Source organism: Parasteatoda tepidariorum, chromosome 6 (genome assembly GCF_043381705.1).
Source record: "Parasteatoda tepidariorum isolate YZ-2023 chromosome 6, CAS_Ptep_4.0, whole genome shotgun sequence".
Lineage (NCBI taxonomy): Eukaryota > Metazoa > Arthropoda > Arachnida > Araneae > Theridiidae > Parasteatoda > Parasteatoda tepidariorum.
Window position 1 is genome coordinate 73756095 of NC_092209.1, and position 12020 is coordinate 73768114.

The 12020-nt window shown below is 25.1% G+C and overlaps 1 protein-coding gene across 2 annotated transcripts in view; it reads right to left on the reverse strand.

Moving 5' to 3' along the window:
* Positions 1–1120: 1120 nt before the first annotated feature.
* Positions 1121–12020, reverse strand: part of LOC107451872 (protein tumorous imaginal discs, mitochondrial) — a 37114-nt gene continuing 26214 nt past the window's right edge. Inside the window, exons 8-11 of one of the 2 annotated variants that reach the window (XM_071182621.1) lie at positions 10221–10349; positions 8344–8459; positions 4669–4763; positions 1121–1391 (exon numbers count right to left, since the gene is read on the reverse strand). In XM_071182621.1, coding sequence (XP_071038722.1) covers positions 1309–1391; positions 4669–4763; positions 8344–8459; positions 10221–10349 — 423 coding nt within the window. In that variant the 3' untranslated portion in view covers positions 1121–1308. The remainder of the gene's footprint in view (positions 1392–4668; positions 4764–8343; positions 8460–10220; positions 10350–12020) is intronic. The other variant, XM_071182622.1, reaches the window with a different exon arrangement.

Consider the following 12020-nt stretch of genomic DNA (forward strand, 5'->3'; position numbering starts at 1 on the left):
TATGCAAGACTATATGTATGTATTATTTTTTAAAAAACTTAATAAGAAATTATACATTTTTTTAAATTTAATTTTTAGGGTCTCCAGAACGAATTAATCGATTTCACATAGAAGCCTATGGTGAATCGATAATCGGTTAACGAACAATTCGGATAGCGAACATAGTCTTGGAACGGATTATGTTCGTTAACCGATCACCCACTGTAGTATTGGTTGCACAAATACCGTAATTTAGAAATTGAGTCTCAATAAGGAGAAAAATGCAATGTATTAGTCCATTTTTTGTATATATACATACTTAACACAATTTGCTTTCCAATATTTTTTTTTCATTTCTGTACAATGAGATTCATTTGAGATTGAATCCACTTTCATATGAAAGAATGGTTGTCTTACTTACCAAAACTAGCTAATTATGTTAAGAAATATTTATGAAACAATTATATTTATAAAAAAAAAATCCTAATAGGCAAAACAGAAAGCATAAAGGATGTGCAAAATAGCCACTTAAAAAAGATGTTTTCAGAGAGATTGAAAATGCCTTGCAGTGTATCTTCTTTGCAGTAAAAGCACAGAATTTTATTTCTTAATATCTCAACAAGTTTTTTATTTTGCTAATGGAGTCCGATTATTTGATATTCCTTGTCTGACAATTAGCAATTTTTTTTAATAATTTTTTTTCCTACACAATTGGATAAATTTGAAACCATTTTCATATGAAAGAAGGGATGCTGTACAGTACAAAAATATTCGATTATAATTAGAAACATGTATGGAACAGTTTTAAGGAAATTTTAACTTAGTCCAAAGTATGTAAAATTGGGAAAATTAACATCACTATTTAAAAACAAATGCTTTTTTTTTAAATTTTTATTGCCACAGAAATCTTTTAAAACTGCTTTCATAAAAAGTAGTATAATATTTTCAACAAAATTTTTTTTATTTGTCTACAGATATTTACATTTTTAAAAACTTTTATTTCTGTTTTATCCATCAACAATTAAATGTATACATACATAACATACATAAATTTTCTGCATTTAAACTAACATTAACAATCAAAACAATTTGTAAAGATAATTCCCTTAACTATTAAAGAATAAATAAATAAAGAGAGGCATTAAATAAAAAATGTTTTACTGATATTTAAATAAAACTATTGAACTTGAAACAATTTACAAGATGTAGACCAATCTAGATCTTCGGAATATAAATTTCCATTTACATCTAATAATACATGTGGTCAAAACAAAGTTAAAATCTATCACAAATTTCAAATTGGAAAAAATGAATAATTATACAGAATAATTATCCAAATATAGCTGTTTTAATTTTTTCTAATAGTCCTTTTTTCTCAGGTTCTGCATGTCCAGCATACTTTTGTTCTTTTTCTGAAAAAGATATTTATGTAAGAAATGTATAATAACAAGAAACATAATAACATATAAAACAAGAAATGTATAATAACAATAAATGAATAAAATAAAATAAATTTAGTCTCCAACACACCAATCAACCAACAATACCAATACCAGTTGGGTGCTTGGCTAACCAATCTCCAAGCACCCAATCCTCTTTTAACAGCCATTGCAGAAATGTCAGGTAATTTTGACCCCAATCAGGTGATGAGGACAGTACCCGAGTTGGTAACTCTCTGTCCAATCTTCCACACCACAATGAATGAGATGACTTTCAACTGCAGCATATTAAACATGCACCTTGCTGCTTACACACGCCAATTCAGTCGATTGTTAGCGTCCGATTTACGACACCTAGCTCTCAACCAAGAACGATAAAGATGTCTTTACCAATTGTGCCACCAAGAGCTCTGGTATCCAACAATAAAATAAGTTACTATACTTTTTACTTAATATTCTTTTAGTGAATTCTTCAGAATACTTCACCTAAAAATAATAAAGTAAATAGTGTGAAGTGTTGGTCTAGATCAGTGATTCCCAAAGTGGTCTATATCGACCCCCGAGGGTCGATGACAACCTGCAAGGAGTCCATGTCAAGTGGGCAAAAAATTGGGGGTCCATGAAATGAAAATCCGTACAAACAAATTTTTTCAATTTGTTATAAAGTGCTGTTCATTTTCTGTAAGATGCATGAATACAAAATGTTAGTTTTTCAATGATTTTGATAGAAAAATGTAGTTCAATAGAGTAAACAAATTTGATTATTTGCTAAAATATAATAGAAAATGCGTGTTTTATAATAACATGTTAAGGCAAAATCAATTTTTCCTTAAACTTGACAAACCATTTTACTTTCAAGTAAGTTTTTATAAAAATTCCACCTCAATATCCAACTTTCTCCCTAAATAACAAGGGATAAAATCTGGGTCAAAAGAAATTGAAATAATTTAATGCTTATAAATCCTAAAAACAATCTGGAATTTAAAAATTTATTTTAAAAATACTAGAGAAATAGAAAAAAAAAGTAAAATTTGCTGCTTTCTGTTTAGAAAACTAACAGTTTGTTTTCTCTTATCGAATGTCAAAATTAACTATATATAACGATAATACTACTAACTGAAGAGCTATAAAATATTTTGAAATGACTGCCAATTGCAAAAACATTGCCGTACAGTCTAAGGACAAAATTAATAGAAGCCTGTCATAAGATTTCAATTGGAATATAGTCCTGACATACAACAGAAAACATGATTTTATTTTAATTTCCATCTGTTCATTGTACTGCCATATGTTCATTAATTTAATAATTTTACTAAAATTAACTTTTACTGTAATTTGATGGAAAAAATTTTGTTTCCTAAGCAATCTGAAAAAAATTCTACTGTTCTGTCTACTTTCATCAGAGCTCATTCTAGGCAAGGTAAACAGGGGGTGCCTTTTTAGTCAAAAGAATCCACCCTGTTGCCCCTGAAGTAAATTAGTGCCCTGACGATACCCTTTTTGCCCTTTCTTTCCCAAACCTTTCTACATTTTTTCCCCAAACTCTACAATGAATTTCTTATACTCAACTCTTTTTATTTAGTTTGTCATTGCCGTCAATACATAGATTTATATGGGAAAGGAAATATAGCCATCACACCCCTTCTTGCACTTGTCTTTGAAAGTTTGCAGTTACTTCCACTATCATTAAATCATAATTATTATTAATCATTTTAATTATTAAATCATAACTACAGACACTTAAAAACATACATTTATAATTTTATTAATATATGCATGCATTTTAAACAAATTACTAAGCTAATTAGCTCATTAACTCGATATATACAGGGTTGCCACAGAAAAAAATGAACAAAATAGTTGCTTCTAGTAGCCTAAAACATGAAAATAGTTGCCTAAAATTATGAAAATAGTTGCCTAAATAAGAACAAAAACATGACTAAAATTTTATTATAAGACTTCATTGCAATATACCATGGTTCATTTAGTCAAGTTGATGGCCAATATGATAATTTTTAAATAAACCTTAGTGTTCCAGCACTAAATGTTTACATAAAAAAATTTCTATATTTGCAGAACATTAAATACTTTTAAATGCTAGAATTAATTCAGAAAAATAACTTTTCGTTAAAAAAAAACATGCTCTTTCTGTTAATTTTCCCTTTCACATAATTTTTCGTTTTATCAATAATTGATTTAGCAAATATATATTTTATATTATATATCTATATATTGAAAAATGATTATTAAAATTCGAAATTCACGTATCATAGTATCATATTAAAAATTGGGTTCTTTAAATCATGCAGAATTTCATAGTTGAAAAGGAGATTGAGAAACAAAATAGATTCACAATCTGTGCAAATTGAGAGCATTAAAAAGTGATGACTCAAATTTGCAATTCAATATTTTTTTATTTTTCAATAAAAAAAATTCATTATGTTAAGAAGCTACCACAGGCTGCAGGTTGTCAATCCAATTTATGCTAAAAAAAAAACATTGCTAGTAGCACAGAAAAGTCTCCCAATAGTCTCCTTTTCCTGAAAATAGTTGCTCTTTTAGCCTTTTCAGGCAAAAAAAGTTGCCATAGTTGCCTCAGGTCAAAAATAGTTGCATTTTAGTCACCTGTGACAACCCTGTATAAATGTTAATTTATTAATAAAAAATTAGTAATTAATATGATTGCTTTGCTACTTTTTGTGAAGAGAAAAATATTATTTTTTCTTTTACTAATTGACAATGTTTTTTAATGAACGTGTAAAGCCCATTGAAAGAAATTATTGCCTTTTTAGAATAATAATGCCCTTTTTTTAAACTTGTGCACCGTGCCCTTTTTTCTGTCTAGAATGAGCTCTGCTTTCATTTCTCATTTAATTTATTTTTTAAGCCCTCAGTCACTTTTGGAACACCTCATTCAAGAAATAAAATAATTATATTAAAATAAAAATCACAAATAAATTAAGTGAAATTCTATGTTCCCATGGTTTATTAAATTATTAAGTTTATAACTGGATGTATATAAATGATTATAAATTGTATAAACATAAATTAAATACAGTACAATAAATGAATGCAACAATGAATAAATGTAAATAATAATGAATAAATATAAATAATAATGAATAAATATAAATAATTATGAATATAATAAATAAAAACAATAAATGTTAATACAATAAATAAATATAAATTGCATATCCATATGATAATACAATTTATAATTATTTATATACAGACTATCAATCCTTACTTTTTGAAGATGAAATTCCACTTATAGTGCCTGGAGTATCTTTTTCTAATTCAGCATAAGACTTGATTAGATGATACTGTACTCCATCAAGCTTCCTATAATAAAAGGGTGGAAAAATCTTATATGGCTGCCTAAATAAAAATGTATTCATAAAGCCTAAAACTTATCATTATGCATGTTATGTAACTGAAGTTTTTTCAATAATAAGATTTCAATACCTAGCTATGTCAATGAAACTTATATTTTAATTCAAGATATTTTGTACAAATTTATGCATCAAATTAAATATTTCATTATAATTCATTAAAAAATGTAAAATAACGAAAAATTTTAAATACTAAGATCAAGTAAGTTCAATTTCTGGATCAGTATATTAAAACGGAATTTTTGAACCTTAAATAAAATCCATTTTGGTAAATATTAACCTTATCTGTTATGTAGGTGAAAATTATTAAGTATATTTTAGAGATGCTAACTTCTAAAGAGTTATCCCAATTAAAGCTATTTTAAAATTAATTTTTATTGTTCTTTAATTCAGCAAAAACTAAAATATGCCTTAACTTTTTGTTGAAAACTACAAAATAATGCAAATTTAAAATTTTTCTAATGTTCCTTTTTTTAAATTTACTTATTTTTATTCACATTATTAACTTCATTATTTTATTACATTATTAACTTCACAGTTTTCACATTTAAATTTTCACAACTAAAAAAAAAAAATCTTTATTTCTTTATATACCGATAATTTTTTTAAAATATAAAGAAATAAATTTGGATAAAAATTTAGACATTTATAAAGAAATAAAGTAATCGTGAAGAAGTATAATACATGAGAAAAATAGAACTTTTCTGACTTCGAATTGTTAATCTTCCTGGAAATATTGAAGCATATTTTATTGTTTGAAAGATATGTAACAAAGCATCAATTAGTTATTCTAGTTTACTTTTTTAATATAAATGATGAAAAGGAAAGATTGATGAAAAATAAAGCAGCTCATCAACCATAAAATATTTTAACAGGTTGAATAATCAAATCAATAATATAATGACTAAAGAGTTGAATAACTAAATCAAAAATAATAATAAAAAAAGCAGTAAAAAGTTAATAACAAAAAAGACATATTAAGAAAGGTGATAAATGCAAATACAAACAAGACTTAAAACTACAACAATTATAATAAAAAGTCTAACAAATGTAGTGAGCAAAAGAAAAAAATGAGTACTGTTTTACAGATCACGAACTGTTAAGAATCGGATTACTTAAAGAAAAAATTTAATATTCTTTGAGGAATCATTTTTTGGAACCATGAATACTGGTTTCCTTTTGAAAACTCAATTTTGAGAGGAATTATTTTTCTACCAAGTGAAGAGGTAGGAAAAATGGGATTCCTTTAATAAATATTATTAGAATGCCAATGTTAAACTGTTTCCTGTTTGCATACATTTATAATTAAACAATTAACAGTAGTCTCATTTACACTCTAATTTTTTAAAGGGAATATTCAATAAGAAGAATGAAATCTAAGCCATAATCAGAAAAATAATACAATATAAAAATCATTAAAATTCCCAATCTGAATAAGAAGACCAAAAAAATTTAAAAAATAAATAATAAAAAATTTGTTAAAAGCAATTCATAAAGTTGGCAAAAAAATAATGTAAATTAAAATTTAGAAATTAATTAAACAAAATCTAAAAATTTCATTCTAGATATTATTGTGCATTAAATTTGAAATGTATTTATAAAAGATGGATATTTAAGCTAAATGCAGTTTAAATTAGATTAAATAATAGATTTCATTAAATTTAGAGTAAGCTTAATAGATCAAATCCAAATTAACCCATTTCATGATGACTCTTCTAAGTTTTAAGTTATTTGAAAAGTGTCTCAATGATTTAAGTAACATTACATTTAAGTTTGAATTTAGAGGATACTTTTTTACGAGAAAATTTTTTTCAAGTTTTTTTTTGTAATTTTTTTCTTCCTTTTTTTCAATTAATGATTATTCATTCATTATTGTAGAAAAATATATTTCTTTCACAAGATCTTCATTTTATAACTTGCAAGTTGTTTTAAAATCAAAAGTAACAAAAAAAAATGAATAAATAAATAAAAGTAAAGGAATAAATGCTGTGAGATATAAATTTTAATACTTATATTGAAACTTTTAAAAATATTAAAGATTCAAAATAAATAAATAAAAATTCCAATCTGAAGTGTTATATGATATAGGGTTATCATTATACATTATTAACAGGCAAAATTACTTCTATTTTATTGTTTTTGATTGTGTTGCACATTCTGTATTCCAAAATTAAATGGTTCAGAATAAAAAGCTTATTAAGATTCAAGTGTAATTTTATAAAAAGAGCACTCAACAACTCATAATATTTTTAATAAAATATATAGAAAATTTTTATACTGTAGCATTTAAAAAATAACCAGCATTAATTGGTTAATAATTCCACATACCAGTATTTAATTAAAATTTACAGTCAGGTTTAAGACTTCCCTAATCAAATAATTTCAAAGTAGGGGTTTCAATGATTTCAAAAAAAAAAAACTCAGTTAGCCCCTTTACATTATGTACAAAAGTAATCTTAGAGATAATCGTTCTTCAAATCACCAATTAAAAATTCTATGAAATGATTACTGTATTGTTGATTGAGATTGAGCTTCTTTTAAAATCAGATGAAAGAGATGAATCAATAATTGTTAAACTACATAACTCCAACCAACAAGATTTTTACTGCATTTGCTGAAAATAATGAATATTTGACCTCTGAATTCATCATCATAATAATCATTCATAATATTATTTGATGACATAAAATTGATAAGTGAGTTTCTTATTGATTAAATAACTGAATGCAAAAAGGTTTGAAACAAGGAATTTTGCAGATAAGTTAAACTATAAGCCTGAACATTGTATAGATTAAGTAGACAAACCTGATATTTGAACTGTCAAATTTTGAGAGTTTTGCTTGCATAACAATTTAAATAAAAATATGTCAGATTGAAAGATAAATTTTATGACTTTTTGAATCCATTACTTTAAAATTTACAATTGTTTTCCAAGAAAATAGGACATTCTGAACACACAAAAATATCAGAATTTCAGAATAAAAAAGTTAAAAACAGAACACAGTATGTTTCATCAGGACCCTGCATTATATTAAAATTTTTTAATTAATTTGTCATATGATGGGATGAGATAACAGGGCTCTGTCTAGGTTTTTCTAAGAGGTACCTATTTTGAGAAAATTAAAAATTATATTAAAAAATCAACACAAAAATATGGTAAAAATAAGAATTTATTGTTTCTTACAGGATACAAAAATAAAATTTTAAGAAAATGCATTTTGTGAAACTTCTGTTTTACATAAAGTTGAATTTGTGAAGGTACCGCTAAACGGCAGTAAATTTGGTCAGGACAGATCCCTGGATAATATATGCGAAAATAAAAAAAGGATACTGAAATTTATTAGAAAATTTGCAATGAATATTAATATGCTAAAACATTAACATAACATAATCATTTGCTATAAATAAATATATATATATATACAAAAAAAATTAAAGAAATTTTTTTAAAATAACAGAACAAAAACTTCCGGAAAATTCTTAATACATAAAAAAAAGCATTTTTAAGATATAAAGAGAAGGTTTCTTACCCTGGAATATTTATCTTTATGTGCACATAATGATCTCCGTTTCCATATCCTGTAGTATTCTTAATCCCTTTATTGGGAAATCTAAACACTTTGTGTGAAGGAGTACCAGGAGGAATCTAAAAAAAAAAATTAACTACATCTCAAAAATATGTTGTTTTTAGACAAACTAGTTGATTAATATTCATTTAAATGACAAGAGAAAAATGAATCAGGAAAACTCAAGCAGATAAGATTAGCTGATTCAATGTCATGAAAGATTATATTTGTTTACTACACCTTTACTCTTCTGCATCATGTGAACCTGTTATAAGCTTATTGGTACTGGAAGATTTATATTTTGACTTTTGTCATCAGTTTTCTTTTAAATGCTTTAAAACAAGTTTCCAAAAGATTCTGAATCACTAACATTATCAAAACCTATTTCATAAAACAACAGCTGTAGGAAGTAACTATTAGGAATGATAAAACATAGTTCCAATTTAAAAAGATATTTTTGTAAATAAAAATAGACACAGCTGTGCACCATTATAATTAAAATTATAAATTATTATTAAATTAATTAAAATTGAAATTATTATTAAAATTTGAAAATTTCCCTAAAAAATCAAAAACCATGATTAAGCCTTATAAATGTTTTCATAAGAAAAATCTATTAAAAGAAAATCAACAGTCTTAATAAGACATTTAGCACAATAGTTGGCATATGGGCGACATATAAATATGATTGATGCTCATTGATACTATTTTTATTCTTTTACATTACTGGATATCATTGATTTTTGATTGCTGGATATCATTGGTTTATTATAAGATTTAAAATACTAAATGAAAATAGGAAAAAAAGAATTAAAAAAAATTCATCTTCAACATATAATAACTGTAAAGGATCTAAGTTCTCTAGTTGTGATGCTACAACAATGCTCTCCCTAAGCATTTGTAGAAGGGTGGCCCATCCTGTCTGTCTTTTGACGTGTCTTTTTTGTCAAAACACTCCGCCATCCCTTAGAAACACTGATTTTTTAATTCATATTCCACTTAAAAAAATTTATTCACTGTTGAAATAATAATTACACATAGGTAAAATTATCTGTGTTTATTGGTTTAATTCTGATTGCTATTGCAAATATTTATTTATTGTTAGGATTATTCTCAACTGGTTCAACATTTTCATAAGTTTTGCTTTTGGGGGGGGAGATATATTAATAAATTCTTCAAAGATTTAAAATTTTTTTTTGTTTTTTAATAAATATCGTTTAAAAAAAACACCTTTAAATGTTCCTTATCTCATAATTTTCAGTTTAAATCATACAAAAAAGCTTTCAAGTTGCTTATCAGTTATTTATTTTTTTTTTATTTTTAATATACTTTATTTTGAATACTTTTTTTTTGAAAAAAAATTGTGCACAGTGATTACCTGTTAGCATGTCTTTAATTAATTTTTATAAACTACAAAATTTTCTCTTATTCTGTTAATGAGTGACATTTACTTTTTGAAATAGATATATAAAATTGTATAAGAGGGTAGTTTAAAAATTGCTGAGGAACATAATGAGTAATCATAATGATTGAGGATCATAATGATCGATGAGTAATGAGGCCCTTTCAAAACTCAAAGTGCCCTTTTCATTCACTCTGCCCTTTTTTTTTATTCCTAGGGAGAACTGTGGTAACAGCTAATTGCAGAATATATATCTGAAAAAATAACTTTGCAAATCGAAAAAAAGTTGTCTTAGCATCAAGAAAATGTGTTAGAATTGGCCAAGATGTTAATCCATCATCATAGAAAAAAAAATGCACATTATAGTATATTTCTATAATTTTTCTCCCATCAAACAAAATTAGTAAACAAAATTAAAAGAAAAAAAAAGTTTACCAACTTTTAATACAATGTCTTCATATAAGCCTTGTATTTTAGTTTCTCCACCAAAAAATGCTTGAGAAACAGAAATAGTAGCTTCTGTATGAATATCAGAACCATCACGGCGGAAATATTTGCTCTCTTGAACCTAAATATGAAATTAAATTCAGAACTTGAACAATTGTTTCTTCTTATAAGAAATAAGTTTGTCACAAATAAAACTCATTTATTTAAAAAAAACTTTTAAAAATTGCAAACATGTTAAGTAAACATGCAAGAAATAATTGTATAACAATAGAATAATGGTAAAAAAAAAAGATAATGGTCATTAAAAAAAATTCAATATCTGTACTAGCTTGCTGGAAAATTTTATGTATGTATATACACATACATGAACATTTATGAACATATTCTCAACATAAGTGCTTTACATGGTTAATTAAGTACAGATAATTTCATATATCATATAATATTATATAATATCATATATCATATAATATTATATAATATCACATAATTTCATATATCATATAAATAGTACATCATATCTACTCCATCAATATCTCAAATTTCTATAACTAGAAAACCTTGTTAAATCTAATATTCTTCATAATAGAAAATGAATTTTTCAGAAAAATCATATTATAAGTTTATTGTAAAAAATTATTTTCTATTTAATGCAAAATTATTTTTGTCTTACTTTTAAAAATCAAGTTTTCATTACTACATTTAGATTTATTGACAACTATCATTACATCCATATTTAATATATTTAATAGTAGTTATTTTTATGTTTCGTGACTCTACTTTTTAGAGTACTATTGTAGAATATATTTTTCTACTTTAAGATTATATATTAAAAATATTTCTTCAAATAAAGAATTTATCCAATCCATTGTTTAATTATTACTTCAGCACTACAGTTATTTTTTCAGGATATGAATCAAAGCAATTTTTTTTTCTTTTTTGCTTCAGAATTTCTTTACAAATAGAATTTAGGCTAGAGCACTAGAACTGAATATGTGAAAAGTTTGGCAATGTATTCATAACTCTAACATGGTATGTTTTGTTTTACATTTGATATTACACAATTTTGAATTCTGGCACTTTTATAGCATTTGATTCCTTAAGGCAATTATATTCCTGTAGTAAACTCAATCCTCAACTACATAACAAATAAAACCAAAAAATGCTATAAATTTGCTTAGTTTACATTGTATTTGATTTTTTAAATAAAAAATTAATAAATTATATCAGTCACATGTTACATTAGAAACATAATACAATTAAAAGATTTTTTTTAAAAATGCAACTACTTGCGCAGGAAAGTGCTGCATGCGGTATAAATTAGCCTGCCACAGAACGTCTTTAAGTAATTATAAGTATCATAACAAAATTAAAATGCACAGTATTTATAAAAATCTTTATGAACAGAAAAATAAAAAACTTTGCTGATGGGATGAGAAAAATTGAGAACTGAGCAGCTGACGCTAAAAGGCACATGTTACTTCCAAGTCACATTTCCTCATCATAAATTTAGTACATTACAATCAACATTTAAAAAAAAAAATCTCAAATTGAAATAAATTATTAAAAATTTGCATATTTGCAAAATTGCTGTTACATTTTAGATTTTTAAATTTATCATTTTTCATGACTAATTCCAAGAATTTTTAACGACTTAACGAAGTTACTGTCTTCTCCGACAAAAACACAACAATAAATTTAAAAGAGCATTATAACAACATTCATTGAAATGATAGGCATAACCAAAAACTGTTATACTCTGAATCTTCATATTTATAGATTTTAAATTTAA